The 17,746-nt window shown below is 42.8% G+C and overlaps 1 protein-coding gene across 6 annotated transcripts in view; it reads left to right on the plus strand.

Annotated features, from left to right (window-relative positions):
- The window catches only part of DCAF6 (DDB1 and CUL4 associated factor 6), a 158,549-nt gene that overhangs the window by 36,115 nt on the left and 104,688 nt on the right, over positions 1-17,746 (plus strand). For all 6 annotated transcript variants that reach the window (XM_039521495.1, XM_039521505.1, XM_039521510.1 and 3 more), the window contains exon 3: positions 5,694-5,786. In XM_039521495.1, coding sequence (XP_039377429.1) covers positions 5,694-5,786 — 93 coding nt within the window. The remainder of the gene's footprint in view (positions 1-5,693; positions 5,787-17,746) is intronic.

Genomic DNA, 17,746 nt, shown 5'->3' on the forward strand with positions numbered 1-17,746 from the left:
TCTCTTTATTCACCATTAGTGGGCTCCTCCGGAGCAGCAGTAGCATCCTTCATGCAGAAGGGGCTGTAGATGGAAAATAACTAGCATGCTGGTCACTTTTTTTTTTTTGCCGCCAGCTGGCTCTTGAAGTTGTGCTGTGCTTGACCACTTCGCTTCACTATTGCTATTTATCAGTCAGATTAGTGTAATGTTAAATAGATATGTTGGCTGAATCAGTGCCTCTCTTATTGTGGATGACTGTGCCCATGGCTCATCTGGATCAATGAATCCTTATTTTGTTAAGGAAAATGATAGTATTAATACTCTGTACATGTTCTAAAATGAATTAATTACATTTAGCAAAGGTTGTTTTCCCTATTGAGAGCTGCAAATGGCAAATTTGAAACTTAGAAAAATATTCAAATAGCTGAAATTATTTTTTTCAAACTTTTAATCAAAACAGATGTTGCCTTTTGGGCTCAGACTGGGAATGAGACAATCTAGCCCAAAAGAAGATATTTTTAACAAGTTATGTACATATTAAAAGAAGGCTTTAGAATGAAAATGCTTTCTTGGCCTTGATTAGTGTCACTACTAATACAGTAATCTAAAGAATCATCATAGTTTATTACTCAAAAACCTCAGTCAAGACCTGGTGTTGTCACGTACCTTGAATTGTTCCTTGGGAGAACAAGATGTTGACGGGGACACTGCATCAAGCAGTGTTCAAGTATTTTTCTAGGCTCTCCTTATTCACATTTGGGGTTGTTCCTTCATTTCCATTTTGTCATCAGACTTTTCTACCCCAGCTCTCACTGATTAGAGTACACCAATTTTTTTTCATTGGAGGTCAGTGCCTGGAGGGAATTGTTTTGAAGGAACTAGGTTCTCCAAGATCATTGGCATTTCCTGCCATTTTGTTACTCTGTAGATTTCAGCAGTGGTATTTTGGGGTAGGGGATTTTCAGAGGTAGAGTTCTTTCTGGACTTCAGCCTCTTAGGTGGTAGAATGTGTCTATGCAGTGGATGTCTTGGATCATGTACCTGCTTTTGTATCTCCTTCTTACTGAAGGCGTCCTGCCTATCTGGTGGTGTTGCAATCTGTGTGGCTCTACAGTGACAATGTGGGAGTCAGTTTCAAAATCCCTGTGATGATCCCAAAGGACAGTTGAGTTCGGTATCAGTTTTGTGCATGGCTTGAGTGTGACCATACTGGGGCAAAGTACTCTGCAGTTTAATAACACAGGGTGTCTGGTTACTCAGAATGTTTTGGCATCAGCTCCCTGTTTTGTGTTAGCCAGTTTGTGGAGAACATGATTCCTGGAGTTTAATTTCTTTTTTAGCATCTTGATATGCTCTTTGAATATCAGTGTTTGGTTTAATGTGACCCTCAGGTATACCCAGATGTTTATAGTGCTCACGAATTGTACCATCCCACATTAGCTGGAGTTCTTGCTTGGCAGGATGGTGCTTCAAGGGGAAGGTGCACACTTGTGTCTTGTTAGGATTGGCATTCAGGAACCACATATGATAGTATTTTCCAAATATGCTCAGGGAACCAGTTAAAATGCGCTTAGTGTCCTCATATCTTTTTTACTGGGTAATGATGCAAAGATCAGCTGCATAAATGAAATGCTTGCACATTGGAATTCAGGTTGATGATTTGTGTAGAACAATGGTTCTCAAACTTTTTTTTCCCGCAGAGCTCTTGAAAATTGCTGAGGGTCTCGGAGGTCCACTTAATGATCTCTCCAAATGTTGTTTGTACCTTTAGCTAACTATTGTAAAGCACTTTGGATAAAAGCACTATATATAAAAAAACCCTTAATAATAAATGTTTTTTGTTCTACAAATAGAAGCACACAACTCACATTTTAATATCAGTAGTCTTACCTTTCTAATGCGATGGATGTGCCCTTTCTCCCTCACCTCAGCAGCCCCCGAGCTGGGGCTGGGAAGGAGAGAGGTCTCTCCCCCACCACAGCAGCCATAGAGCTGAGGCTGGGAAGGAGGGCCATCTCTCCCCGGCAGCTGTAGCTCTGGAGCTGGGGAAAGTCACCTCTTTCTCTGGCCGCCGTAGCCTTGCACATTGCAAATTCCCCCACCCCCTCTTCTCACCCCATGCCCCCTCCCACCTTCCCCCTATGGCCACCACCTCACAGGTGTGTCTTTTCCAGGGTCCAGGCACCTAATTAGTGGATCCACGCCTGTGCAGCTCCATTAATTAGGTGGGTGGCCCTTCATTCTCTCATGTGCGGCTGCCTGGGTTCTCACCTTAGAGGGAACTATCCTTGGACCACCTGAATGGAGCTCCCGGACCACAGTTTGAGAACCTCTGGTGTAGACATTAATCAGCAAAGGTGATAGCACTGAATAGTGGGGTAGTTCATTCTGTTGAATATGCCATCGATTTTTCTGACCATCCATCTGAACTAAGAAGTGTTGATTATCAAGTACAGACTCCTTGGACCATCTTAATATTTCACAAAATTTTTGCCAATTTCAGAAATAGTGCATGGTGTGATGCAGGTGTTATAAACAGCTAATAGTTCTTCTTTGAGTGCTGTCCCTGTGGGTGCTCCACTTTAGGTGTTCATGTGCCCCTGCGCTCGTAGTTGGAGACTTTTAGTAGCAGTGCTGGTTGGGTCACACATGCGTGGTCCTTGCCTCGCGCTGCTGCAGGCAGTTAACCGACGCTGTGCGACCAGTCCCTACTCAGCTCCTTCTCTACTGCGCCTGGCTGCCAGTCGGAGCAATCAGCAGCACCTTGCTACTTTGTAGTTAATTAGTTATAGTCAGTTACTTAGTTTCCTTATTAGTAGCTACTTAGCTTGTTTCCCTTTCCCTTTCTCCTTGGTTTAAAAACAAAAAAACACCCCTCATGGCCAGGAACTTCAGGTAAACAGCCGTTTTGAGGGCGAAAGCTCCCCCACACCCTCCAATGGGAATGCCCAGTTTCCCAGGCTCTCAGCGCCTTGCCTCCAGGCTTGGAGTGCCAGTGCCTGTCTCTGACAGCCGCACTCGGTGTGTTTGCTGCCTGTGTGTAAGTGCCTCTGACGCAGGCACTGACAAAGTGTTGCATTGCCTCAGGCTCGCAAAAAGGCAGGGAGTGGAGAGGTCTCTCAGACCTGCGTTGGGGCATAAGGCTTGGGACTCCCATGCCCCTCACTTCGCCAGCCACAGCTTCGGACAGGAGTGCTTTCTTCAACCCCACATTGGGTCCCCATCGCAGGAATAAACAAAAAAAAAAACCCAAACAAAAAAACCAACCCACCCCACAGCCGTCCTGCGGATAATAATAGCATCAGCTGTGCTGTCAGCGCCGGGAGCTCCGATGGCTGAGAGCTCCGGCACCGCTGCAGACAGAGACTTCGGAGCCCTGTGCCTCCATGCCACAATCCACAGGCGCTCTGTGGGCAGCCATCCAGTGCTGGCACCAGCTGTGCTGTCAGCACCGGAGCTGAAGTAGCAGAAAATCCCAGCACTGCTAGAGCCAGAGATTCTACAGGAACAGGCTCCAACACAGGCAGTAAGGGGAAACCAAAACCTTGTGCCTCTGCACCACAATCTACAAACGGCTCTGTGGCGCCATTACAAAAGGTGGCTTCTTCAAAGGCAGACCCAACACGCACAGAGGCGCAGCCATCACTGCTACTAAATGTCTCCGACTATGAGTGCAGGGGCACACGAACACCTAAAGTGGAGCACCCACAGGCATGCATGTTCTGAAGAACCTTAGTTACTGCACAAGATGAGTAACCTTCTCATCAATAAACACAGCCCCTGTCATTTTACAAGTTTTGAAGCCATCTTCAGTGTATTGAGTTAAGTTTGCGACTTGGCCACAGCATGAACATCCTGAGCGGAAACTGGCTTGGTCATCAGTCAGCTGCCCTTCCACTATTGGTGCTATTCTATCCATTATCATCCACTCATATAGTTTGTAGGTTGAGCAGAGTAAGAATGTTGGGCAATAACTTCTTTGCACAGTTATATTTATGTGAGTTGAGTGGTGCAACCATTTTGGCCTGTCTCCGCAGCCTGAGTATCTGCATTGTCTCCATGCAGGAATGAAAGAAATCAAGCAGCCATTTCACTTCAGGATGGTATCACAATAGTAATAGTTCACTAGGTATGCCATTGAGTCCAACTGCCTTTCCACATTTCACAGTTTTCATGGCTATTGTCAGCTCCTCTATGTTGGGCTGCTCATTATGGACCTTACCGTCTCAGAGGAGTGAGTGAAGTTCCTGTTACTTGAACTCTAAGACATATTACTGTGAGAGTCCAAACTTTTGATTTTTCTGTATTTGAGTTTATTTACATCTTCATTTGTAATACTGTAATCTTGGGGTTTTTTTTAAGGAAAAACTTACAAAGAAATAAAATGCAAAGTGCTCCCAACCTGATTTCTTTCCCTACTGGAAGAGCATAATCACAGTCTTCTCACAGGAGAGATCTGGGAAGGTTTCTTCAGTACTATATGGGATTTTCACCAGGTTTATGAGAAGGTGTGGCAGCTGTGAGTGTGTACATGTTAAACAGATCCTGAATACGTAGTGCTTTGAAGGTGCAATAATGATAACATTGTGACCCCAGATTCAGAGCATTCTGTAGAATGCAATACATTCTAGGGAGTAAAACACCCAAATATGACCAATTATAGGTACCGGAAACTCTATTGAAAGGCTTACTTTATCTGAGGGGACCCTTGTGATGCCACAAGGGACCAAAGAAGGCAATTCAGAGTCTAGAAAGGTGGGTGTGGGAAGGTGTCCAAAACCCGGAATTCTCTGTATTAGCCAAATAACTATTTTTATGAAAGAATACTCAATTTAGTCAACTGCTAAATTTTAAGTATCAATTTCCCAGTTAGCTGAGCATTCTAAAAGTACACATCTTAGCTCACATAATAAACTGCAAATTAAACTCTGTTGCCTTTGGTATGCGCTTGCAGGGAGATGCAGGAGCATATAGTGAATATATGAAAAATGTTACAGAATACATTAGCCCAAGTAGTGAGAGATGTGCCAGCGTGTTTCAAGCAGGTGGATTCTCATCAAACAATTTGTTAAAAATCACCGCTTTTTTTAATGCTAACAGCTCAGATTTAATGACTTAAGAGATCTTGTTGGAATCAACTGTTAGAATATACTTTTCAATGTCTATAGAAATACTGACCTTTTTATATTGTGTGTTTGTGTAAACTTTTTTACATTGATTTTAAGTTTTGATATGAATAAGAATATAGGTAAAAGATTAATTTCTTCAGCCTGGTATGTTAACAAATTTTTTCTCAGTAACACAGTAAAGGCCTGATTTTTGTTTTTTTTCAGTGGAGGTATGGTTTGGCCTAGCCTTCACTCTCTGTGCAAGTTCGGACCTGAACACACTGTACACTTTTCTTTCACTATCAAATACTTATCAATTCAGATTCTCAACACCTACATGCACATTTAATAGAATTTTTGTTTGCAAACCCCATGACTTGCATGTGCAGGTGGCTAGCCATGGGAAAGCATGTGTGTGCAAGGTGAGGCCAAGTAGTGAAAATCAGGTCTCTGAACATATTTAAGCACCCCTATGTATTTTGAAGTTGGTTAAGTAACTTTATGATTTCATTTGCATATCTAGATATTTCTTGGCTATTTTATTTTCTATTTTAAATATTTTTCCTAAACCAATTAAAATTTTTGTTTAAATATTTAAAACAGGTGAATACAATTTGCTGGAATGATACAGGAGAATATATTTTGTCAGGTTCAGATGACACCAACCTGGTAATTAGCAATCCCTACAGCAGAAAGGTAAGTTTACTTTACTTTATGGATAGTCAATATTTTACAGTATTTCCCCCAAATCTGGCTGCCCTTGTTTTAAAGATCTCTCCTCCAATTTATAGGAGGGAAGCACTGCATAGCTATGGACCACACTGACAACTTATTAAGAGCCAGAGGTTGCACTTATAGTAGTTTACATAAAATGGAGTAGATTGCAGCCGCAATCATGGAAGCATGGCCCAAGGAGACTGCCCTGTTTCAGCATGGTTTACCATACCTATCCCTAGCACTAATTTTTGTTACATAATTAACACATACAAATTATAAATACACAAAATGCATAATACTTAATGCATAATGCAGTATGGACTGCTTATACATGAGATGGTACAAGTGCTAATCCCCATATATCATCTCTTCTGCTTTCATTCACTCCCTTCTCTAAAACTGGAGGCAAGGGAAAAGCTTTTCATTGGACTCTAGAAGTTTGAGAAATCTGGACTCCATTGGTTTAAGCTGGGAGTAGAATTCAAATTCTTGAACCAGCCTTCTCTGTTTTTTTATGCTAAGGGCTTGTCAATGCTGGCAGTTAACGGTGCTGCAACTTTCTCGCTCAGGGGAGTGACACTCCCCCTCCCCCCGGAGCGCAGTGAGTTGCAGCGCTGTAAAGCGCCAGTGTAAACAGCGCCCCAGTGTTGGGAGCTATGCCCCTCGTTGCGGTGGGTTTTTTTTTTTTTTAGAGCGCTGGGAGAGTTCTCTCAGTGCTGCGCCATGACCACACAAGGCACGTTAAAGTGCCGTCGCAGCGCTTTAGCATAGCCACTGTAGACTACCCCTTAGATATTGTTGGCATTAACGACTGCTGATCACAACTGTGGCAGTATCCTAGGTAAGAAGTGCTGTTAAGTAGGCAGTTCCCAAACTATTTTGGACTTTATAAGTAACAAACAGTTTAAACTTGTGTCTCAGCATAGAACAGGGATCAGCAACCTCTGGCACACGGCTCGCTAGGGTAAGCCCCTGGCGGGCCCGGCCAGTTTGTTCACCTGCTGTGTCCGCATGTTTGGCCAATCGTGGCTCCCACTGGCTGTGGTTCGCCATTCCAGGCCAATGGGGGCTGTGAGAATCTGTGGCCAGCGCATCCCTTGGCCTGCGCTGTTTCCCGCAGCCCCCAGTGGCCTGGAACGGCGAACCATGGCCAATGGGAACTGTGATCGGCTGAACCTGTGGACGCGGCAGGTAAACAAACTCCTGTCCTATCCTGTCAGGGGGCTTACCCTGGCGGGCCACATGCCACAGGTTGCTGATCCCTGGCATGGAATGTGGCGGTGTTGAAATGAAGATGGAGCACTGCAGGCTGGAACCTGTAGTCTCCAGGAGCCTCATTTACTTATTAAAGTGAAAGTTAGCTAAGTGTTGTATTGTAAAATTCATTGGGATGGAAGTTGGCTCCTTTTACAGCTTTGAGAATAATTGTAGGAGGTAGAACGTAGTATTTGTACAATGTTGATTTTTTTCTTCTGACATACTGATTGTGTTATGAATTTCCTTAAGTCAGGAAACTTATTAAATTTTTGAAGTGCAGCTGTAAAGGTACTTTAAAATGTTTGTGGGTGGCTGATGCCTTTTTGGTATTTTGGATGAAAGATATTAAATGGGTTAGTTCCTTTACGTTTTGAGATGCTGTAAATTAAAAGTAGTAATAAGTATTCAAAAAGTATTACATTATATGTGGGGGAAATGGGAAGAAGTTTGTATTGAACTAGGAGGAGCCGTGGGAGATGGAAAGTGCAGTGTAGATTTCTGCTCTGCCAAATCATCTGTCTTGTCAAAGGGGCTGTAGTGCAATGACCCTCAGTAAGTTACTGAAACAACTTTTCCCCTGTAGAAAAATTCTTGTAACTTATGACTGCATCTCCTCTGTGAAAAACTATTAGGGTTTTTCAGAACAGATATACTCCATGGCACTTGTCGTTTTCTGAACTCATTCCCACCACAGCAGTGTTCCTGCCCAGCCCCCTCTTTTCTCAGAGGGGATGGGACCAAACACCAATAATAATGCTTGAAAGTTAATGTCTGTGTGGGAGCTGAATGGGGAAATAAGCAGTTTATAGGGGCATAGAGGCTTGGATGGGCAAGTGGAGGGACAGGAGTGCTTGCCTACGTAAGATGCTGTAGTGGGAGAATAGCTATTGGGTGAGGCTTGGGGGCCATGCATGCCTCCAGTCATGTCCCCCCCCCCCCCCATCTACCATTAATGCCCCTTGGCCTTAGAGAAATATCTTTCTCAACTGCTGGTGCTAGTCTGATAAACCTCTTCTGATTCTTTCAGACCAGTATTCATGCTGGCAAAGTACAAGTGGTTCTTTTGTGGAGTGCCTCAAGAACAGAGTTGGTAGTGCTACTGCTGACTTAAACTCAGTTGCAAGTCTCCCCTTTCCCCTCCCTCTTGTCATGTTGGGAGGTAGTGGAAGAGAGGAGACAATTACAGCTGGACTGTCTGATAGAAGCTGTTCCCCAAGGCACCTCCTCTAGCTGGTAAACCTCCTGTAATTCATTAGGAAGGGAGACAGGTTAGTCAGACTGCTATGGGGAGGAGGGAAGAAATTTCCCAAAGCCAAGAGGGATGTTAGTGTGGGGTGAGGTGAATGAACAGTTTTGGGTCAGAGCAAGAGATACTTAAATTTTGTTTAATCTGCAGTCACTATTGTATTAATACTTAAGGATCCGTCAACTTAAAAATCAAACTTCTGGTCTTCTGGATATATTTTTCTTACATATTACTGCTACAATCAACAGTTACGTTTCCTATAATTGAAAGATCAGAGGAATTACTTTTTCTGTTTTTGATTTATGTTGTGTACAGCCAATTTTACTGTTTCCCCAATTTGTGTGGGCCTTTTACATAGCAACAGAGAGTGAGGTTTTGTTTTTTTCCTCCATAACACAATATCATAAAACCACAAAAGCCAGCAGGGAGATTTGAGAGTAGGTATGTTGTACCTGAAACTACTCTTAAAACTTAATGTTTGAAGTTGACTATATTTCAAATTGATGGTGATGTTTTAGTTATAAGGTGTGTGTGTAAGTGTATTGAAAACCACTGCTCCGTCTTTAGATCGGAGAAGACTAAGCTTTTCTCCATAATGGTAAAGTCTATTGGTTTAACTAAATCTATTTCAAAAACTGATCTAGTGAAACAAGTACAGATCACTAATGTAGAAGCACTTGATCTAAATTGATGTAGAACTGAGGCACAGAGTAAATGACTTGGCCAGTGTCACACAGGAAATCTGTAGTGGAGCTGGGAACTGAACCCTGATCTTTTGAACCTCCCATCCAGAGTCTTAACCACAAAGATTGTTCTTCTTCTCTTCTTGTGCGGTACAAGATGACACTAGACAGACAAACCAGCATACAAAAGCATAGAAGGTAGAAATTTGGCTGCTAATAGCAGGGCAACCCCTATTTTTATTAAAAATGCCTCCAGTTCTTTAATCCACACACAGTTGAGAAGATAAGCTATGGCAGTGTGAACTACTGTCTAGGAATAAATGTTAAATATTTAAATTACCCAAAAGCCAGCTGCTTGCTTAGCCATATAGTTAACCCACTGCAAAGATGCTACTATGCCTTCCCAGAGAGACTCCTTCCCACTCCTACTTTCCTTTTAGTCTGAATCTCCTACCTGCATCCTTGGAGTTCCTGATCCTGTCTGTTTTTCTACTGGTTGTCCTGCAATTATGTTGATACATCAGAGGGCTTTGAGTGCCATTCCTGCTGTGATTTACAGATGCAAAGCCTTTTGAGCCACATTAATTTCACTTCAGGCAGTGGATGAAAAATATACCTAGGAATCTGGGATGGCATTGGTGCTGTAGGTAGTGCTGAACAGTGGAAAATACACATTGCCTTTTTTCCTTTAAGCTTTGTACACCGAGAAGTGGGAAACTCAAGTCTGAGGGGTATTAATTTCTAGCTCCAAATCAGTATGAAGACTGTAGTATTGCACAATATTCTAGGCACTTTACAAACATTGGAATATTTTACAGGCAAAAGGGATCAGGGCTTTTTCTTTTTTTAATGTCTGCAATTGCTGCTTTGCCTACCCACAGTTAGTTTCTGTTCTTAAACCTGTGACTATTTTTGTTTTTAAACTTCTCTGGTGTGTTAAAATACTGTCTGAATTTAGTTTTTTGTTAGGTTTCTTAGATACATGTATTTTTTTAACATGCTATATTAAAAGTTCACTCCTTGGTATTTATTATATTACCATAATTAACATTAACCTAATACTGTTCATTATAATTGTCTTCTCTTGTTGAAACCCTCTCCCCCATTTACCATTAAGAAGTGTCCTTGTACTTTTCATGAGACAAAATGGGAGTCTGGCAGCCGAGCAATTGTCCTAGTGCCCTCCCTTGAGTCAACAAAAATGTAACCACTGCCATTCCAAAGTCCAACTCCATTCGAGTCCAGTCTGGTCCCAAGTCTGGGTGATGTCATTGGCCAGACTCTCTGAGAAAGATCATGTTTAATTCTGGTATTGGTGAGCAGTGAAGATGGATTCTGTGAGGTATCGCTAACTCTCATGGGTTGGAGTCTTTATATGTTGCCACTCTGAGAAGAAGCTGGAGTGGCCTGCTGGTGGAGTGGGAACACTGGGGGCTTATTGTGTTAATTGCTGTGGCTGGATGGGGAAAGCAGAAGGAGGAATCAGTAGTCATATTCCTCTTTTCCCCATCTGCTGCTTCTGATGAAAATGAGGCTCTTAACAGCCTGCACCCGCTAATGAAAGGGCTTTTAGAAGGTTAGAGCAAGGATGGCAAGTCACGACTCCTGCATTCTGGGGGGAGGGATAGCTCAGTGGTTTGAGCATTGGCCTACTAAACCCAGGGTTGTGAGTTCTATCCTTGGGGGGGCCATTTAGGGTATTGGGGATTGGTCCTGCTTCGAGCAGGGGGTTGGACTAGATGATCTCTTGAGGTCCCTTCCAACCCTAATAATCTATGATTCTATGATTCTTAAACCTTCCACTATTGTACTGCTAGTAGTACAGCTCATAGCAGTATTAGATGACAGATAAAAAAAACACCTGTTACACTAGCATGTGTACTGTTGCTACAACTTGTGGAACTGCAGTGGTAGGAGATTTTAAGAGTGTAGATGAGGTCCATACATACGGATCTTGTCTTACGTAGGCTGTTTGTTAATTATATTTTGCTGCGAGCCCAGTGTAAGTTTACTCCTGGGGGAATTTTGCACCACTGTGCACATGCAGAATTCATGTGTCCCGCAGAATTTTATTTTTTTCCACAGAAAATACATTCTGCCCAAGAAGTGTTGCAGTTTCACCTTTTGCTCGCCAGAGGCCACTGTATCGCCATAACAGCCAACAGCATGAATGAAGCAGGCTGTTCTGGTGCCATAGTGGCGTGTGATGAGCAAAAGGTGGAACTGCAGCACTTCTAGGGCAGAATATTTTCTGTGGGGGAAAAATATTGTGTGCGCGGATAGTGGCACAGAATATCCCCGGGAATAGAAGTTCATCACAGCACTCAGCATGCAGAGCCAGGTTAGGGCAGAGTGGGGCACATGGGGCTGCTGGGGTCACAGACTGGGGTTCAGGATGGCTTGTTGGGGGGACAGACTGGGAGTGCGGGCGTAGGAGCTAGTGGGGTGACAGTGTTGAGCCAGAAGCTGAATGGAAGTGGGGGTGCAAGGCCACATGGGGATGGGGGAGGGGGACTGCAGGGACACATGGGGATGAGGTTGCGGGGACAGAGGCAGATGTACCTAAGTGAATGGAAGAGGCTTGGGATCGGATCAGCTAAGGTCTGCATGGGGGAGGCTCCCCAACTCCCTAACAATGCTGCCCCTTCCCTTCCTAAAAAAGCCTATTTGATATTTTTCACACCCACACCCAACAACCCTCCAGGTTCACTCCAGCCTCCTTCCCTCTCCCTCAGCTCCTCTGTTACCCCTGACACCTCCAAGCATTTTCACTGCTTCTGATGGGTGTGGGAAATACAATTCTGTATTCTAATTTAAATGAATTACTCAAAGTTCTGTATTAATATGTCTAGCAAGGAATCTATTTGTCAAAAAAAATTTTTTTTACCAGAATCTTTTTTTTGGTCTGTATTGCTACAGACACACTTGCTGACAGATATTTTGAAATAAATTACCAAAATAATTGAAACTGGCATAATTATATTGTGGTGTTTTGGCAAATAAAATATCCAGAATTTTAAAATATTGTGTGCAGAATTTTCATCTTTTTGGCACAGAATTCCCCCAGGAATAACTGAAAGGTTGGTGGCTTAAACTTTGATTCATGTCTGTCTGACAGCTTGCAAATTGAAGGCATTCAGTTTGCATTGACTATTCTTCCCCACCCCAACCGAGAAACCACTTGAGTTCCTACAGCTGCATGTATCTAGTATTTCAAAATTAGTACAGACTTACTAAGCAATATGATGGACCATGAACTGAAGATGCAGCTGATGATGCGTGCCAACTTGTGAGTGAGAAATGTTAAATTTTTTTGCTCTCTGGAAAAAAATAGTAGCAACATAATTTATCAATTTTCAGGTAAACCCTAAAAAAATTCTTACAAAAAAGAAACCAGGTAAAAACACTTATATTGTACTATTTCACCAGGGCTAACCACAATTTAGCAAAATAAAAAGTGAAACCAAGATTTTTTTTTAATTTAGAACATATGCAGCTGATAAAACGTGTAATCAAGGGTAAGCCCTCTTAATAGTTACACAATATATCTTGGGAGGATGAAAATGTGCATACATAATAGAATTCCCTGCCAGTCCAGATGGTGTTCTAATATAATATTCACTTAGTTTGAATGGGCCATATGTTTCTGTGGTTTGAGAGACCCAGAGTGAAAAAGAATGTTACTAAGTTTTCTAATATAACTACAAATCCTAATGGAAAAGGCTCTCCTGATTTTACTTATTCATGGGCACCTGTGATGAACTCTTCTGAGTGGGATCTTCTTTTTTTTATTCTGCTCAAGGCAAATGGTACTTAAAACTAAGAACTAATTTTCTGTATCTGAACATTTATTTGTATTAGACAAGAGACACTACACAGCAAGAAAATGCAGGTTATTTAAAGTCTAGCTGAGGCAAGAATTTTATGAGATATGAGGGCAGTAGATGTACACTAGGAAAATGGTGGAATTTAGATTGGGTTTGTCTAGCACGTGTTAGCTAAGACCAACCTAAACTCAACCACTTTTCCTAGTCATACCTCATGTTCATTCCACTCCATCTCTGGACCTAGGGATTTGTAAATAAAACTGATGACTTCAGTTTTTACTTTAAGTAAAATGCCTGAATGATAGTATAGTGAAGAATTTAGTTACAATGAATAAAGATTTTAGTTTCACTTAATAGGAGCTATAATTTAAATGGAATTTCCAAAAGAAAGTTTATTCATCCTATATATTGCTGCTAGAAGTAGGATATTTATAGTTAAGAGCCAGAGAAATCAGCAAACCAGCCGATTGCTGTCTGATTTAGGAATTCTGTCCCAACGTTTCACTGTACAATAAGACGCAATTTAAAGTTTTTCCCTGCCATTACTCCCACGTCAGTTGATTTTCTGTGCAATATATAAGCAATTTCAAATTTTTGAATGTGAAATGTACAATATTTTGATTACCCATCAACTCCTGTGGAAAAGGTCTGAAGTATTTCAGGCCTTAATTTTGCCTAGGAGGCCAAATGGTGCTATGAAGCAAGCATTTTGCTGCTGGTTTTTTTTTTTGTCTTTTTTTAAAGGGGGGGGGCATTGTGGTGGCTGGTAATGAAATAGAGCTGAGACCCACATATTACATCTTTTCTCCTTTTTCTCTGCTTGTGCATAAATAGCTTTTGTGACAGGTGCCTCTAATTTTCCCATTCTGTCAGCACAATAAAGAGAGCAGCAAGGGATATATGGGGAAGGGAAGGGAGAGGCTGGAAATACTAGCCCTTGACACTGTTACCATAGAATGCAGTCAGAGACAGGGAGGGAATGGCATTGTTCAATCCCTTATGGTACTGCTGTACATGAAGTGTAGCTGGGGATGAGAGGGCCTGGGACAGATGGGGGTGATGATGAAGCTGAGAGCTTCCTTCAGTGAAAGTATAGAACAGTGCTGAGAGCTGCACATACTCATTCTGCTTTTTCAGCCCTCTTGGGGCAGAATCAGGAGTTCCCCAGAGTTTGAGTGCAGGCACAGCCCCATTGCAGAGCTTCACGTCAATTTCAGAATCAGCACCAGGGTCTCAACTGGAGAACTCTGAGGTAGAGGGAGGGAGCGGCTGATCAGCTTTTGATTGCAAAGAAGGCACTTTAGTAGGGCCTGTGACCAAGGAAGAAAGAGGAGTAGGGCTGGTTGTGACCTGGTGAAGGGTATAGTATATGACTCAATAAGGGATGGGGAGGTGAGAGGAGAACAAAGGGAGGCTGCATTCCCTTTTTGGGAAAGGAGTAGGGGAGCAGTGGTGGGCATTATCATAGAAGATTAGGGTTGGAAGAGACCTCAGAAGGTCATCTAGTCCAACCCCCTGCTCAAAGCAGGACCAACCCCAACTAAATCATCCCAGCCAGGGCTTCGTCAAGCTGGGCCTTAACCTCTAAGGATGGAGATTCCACGACCTCCCTAGGTAACCCATTCCAGTGCTTCACCACCCTCCCAGTGAAATAGTGTTTTCTAATATCCAACCTAGACCTCCCCCACTGCAATTTGAGACCATTGCTCCTTGTTCAGGCATCTGCCAGCACTGAGAACAGCCTAGCTCCATCCTCTTTGGAACCTCCTTCAGGTAGTTGAAGGCTGTTGTCATCCCCTCCCCACTCTTCTTTTTTGCAGACTAAATAATCCCATTCCCTCAGCCTCTCCTCATAAATCATGTGCCCCAGCCCTATAATCATTTTCATTGCCTCTGTCGGACTCTCTCCAATTTGTCCACATCCTTTTTGTAGTGTGGGGCCCAAAACTGGACGCAATACTCCAGATGTGGCCTCACCAGTGCTGAATAGATGGGAATAATCACTTCCCTTGATATGCTGGCCATGCTCCTATGTCGTTACCGTTCTTGGCAACAAGGGCACACTGTTGACTCATATCCAGCTTCTCGTCCACTGTAATTCCCAAGTCATTTTCTGCAGAACTGCCGTTTAGCCAGTCGGTCCCCAGTCGGTAGCAGTGCTTGGGGGGCAGGGATCACTCAGTGGCTTGAGCATTGGCCTGCTAAACCCAGGGTTGTGAGCTCAATCCTTGAGGGGGCCATTTAGGGATCGGGGGCAAAAATCTGTCTGGGGATTGGTCCTACTTTGAGCAGGGGGTTGGACTAGATACCTCCTGAGGTCCCTTCCAACCCTGATATTCTATGATTCTATGGGATTCTTCCATCCTAAGTGCAGGACTCTGCACTTGTCCTTGTTGAAACTCATCAGATTTTTTTTGGCCCAATCCTCCAAGTCATCTAGGTCACTCTGGACCCTATCCCTACCCTCCAGCATATCTACCGCTCCCCCCAGTTTAATGTCATCTGCGCATTTGCTGAGGGTGCAATCCATCCCATCCTCCAGATCATTAATGAAGATGTTGAACAGAACCGGCCCCAGGACCGACCCTTGGGACACTCCGCTTGATACCGGCTGCCACCTAGACATCGAGCCATTGATCACTACTGTCAAAGTTAGACTCAGGACTCACAGTTTGTCAGACCACTCTGTTTTATTAGCACAGCGCTCTGCTAATAACACCCAGATAATGTGAGCACCATGCAAGACACAAACTATCTTATTTATACAGATAAAAGGGTGAGAACTTAACAAGGTAACAAAGGAAGCAGAATCAGATAAGTTAACCTGGGCTAGGCATGCATATCTTATTTCCTTACTAACTATTACCCATCTTCTGTTAATGTTTCGCCATTAGCACCATTGTTTATGCCTAATGTTTCTTTTCCTGGCACCTGTATTTCAACATTTCTTATTTCTGCTTAAAGGTACATACAACATTTCTTTAATCCATTCTTATTTTTACAATATAATTCATTCTACTTTCACAATCCCTCCTTTTGGTCAAGCTCACGCCATGACCAAAATTTTACAGGGTTCCACATATTAACCGTTCTTTATCTCTTTGTTCATCAGCAATATTCAAAATCATCATATTAGCACTCTGTTCTGGGGCAGTCACCTGAGTGGCATGCCTTACACAATTTTGGGTACAACAGGAGACTAACTGAAAACATACAAAAATTATTAGGATTCCAAACAGGATAGTCAGGGCTCCCTGAAACAACCAGTTTCCTATGCCAGAGAATACTTAGCCACTTCCATAAAGAACTTGGCTCTTCATGGGGAAGATATGCGATTTGTTCTAAGTGGCTAGCATGATCTATTACCTCATTGGTATCATCAGGTATAAACACACAACATTGTTTTCCAATGAGAGCACAGGTCCCTCCTTTGGCCGCCAGCACTATGTACAATGCCTGACGGTTTTGGAGGCCACCTGTCGGATTGCCCCTGTTTCTTTGGCCAGGGCTCTTAAACTTTCTCCAGTTTTATTTGCCATTATTTTAACTACTTGTTTTAACCTCAGTAGCCTTTTTTTTTTTTTGCCTGGTGTATTACTCCCCCAAGTGGGTTAAAGGAACTGCCAATAGTCTCTTCCCAGGTGTCATTACTGTTCCATATTGTGTTAAACGGACAAGGTCCTCCAGTGAGGTCTGGGGAATTGAGTGGGATAGCCAAGACAGGAACATCAGTTTGAGAGTGGGCTGGGATGTGGCTGCAGACCCAGCATTTAGAAATATTAAGGGTCTGAGCTATCCACACTTGCTGCTGGATAAAAGAATTGTCATTGTGGACTCCCCAGACCTTCAGACACCAACAGCCGAGGAACAGGCACCACCAGAGGCGCATGTTGGAGGCAGGGCCCTTCTGGTTCTGACAACCTCAACTGAGGGAACTGTAGTCACAGTTTTATGTCCACCAGGCAGCAGGCGCTAGGCTCACTACTGCTTTTTCTTGGGCCTTGCTTTAGGTAGTCGTCTGCTTCTGGCAACCCTTATGAGAACGTAGATTGTAAGGTATTGCAGGCTGTTCCTCTGCGTCATCTTCTGGAGTCAAAATTGACTCTGCGTGGTCCTGAGGTGATGATTGGTTCGCTGGGGGTGGTGCATTCTTACACGGCAAAGCATGTATTCATGCTGCGGATGCCAGACAGTTTAACAGCTGTCTGGGTAGTAAGCAGTGCCTGATGATTCTTTGATACTCTTTAAGTCTTTTTGCTTCTTTCCTTGACTCTGGCTATAACAATGGCCTTCACACCTTATCTTTTCCTGATGCATTCATTCCTCATTCACACAAACAGATTGAGAATACGAACAGTAGTATTTTATATCGAGCAAAAAGGCATTGCAAATTAAACCTTGCTAAGTTTTACAATTAATAACCAAGACAATTTACATTGAGACCCAGGCCTTCAATGTTTTTCTAATTTACTTAACATAGACACAATAGAGAATCCTGTCTCTTACTACCTAAATCTTAAAACAAAGAGTTAGAGAGGGCCCAATTTGTAATGCATATGGGAAAACAGAATCTTATAGTCCCAGAGGGTCATTTCTTTCTGCTATTCAAAAAGGATGGCTAGCAGGATGAAATCAAATTATACATTATAAAGTCCAGCTCCTACATATCCCCCTTTTGACACTAAGATTATCAATTGCCAGTGTCACTTCTTATGTAGTAAAAATACTGGGAGGTGATTTGGGCCTGAGGCTCTAGCTTTGCATACATTTCTTTTATTCACCAGCATATTTTAAACATTTCAGTTAAACACATACAATTTAAAACCAAAAACAATTAGGGGTAGTAACATTAGTATGCCAGTAGTTGTGGGAGTCCATCCAGATAATATGAATGGTTCTGTTTCCCACATTGTTTTGTTTGTTTGT

Source organism: Mauremys reevesii, linkage group 1, assembly GCF_016161935.1.
Source record: "Mauremys reevesii isolate NIE-2019 linkage group 1, ASM1616193v1, whole genome shotgun sequence".
NCBI lineage: Eukaryota > Metazoa > Chordata > Testudines > Geoemydidae > Mauremys > Mauremys reevesii.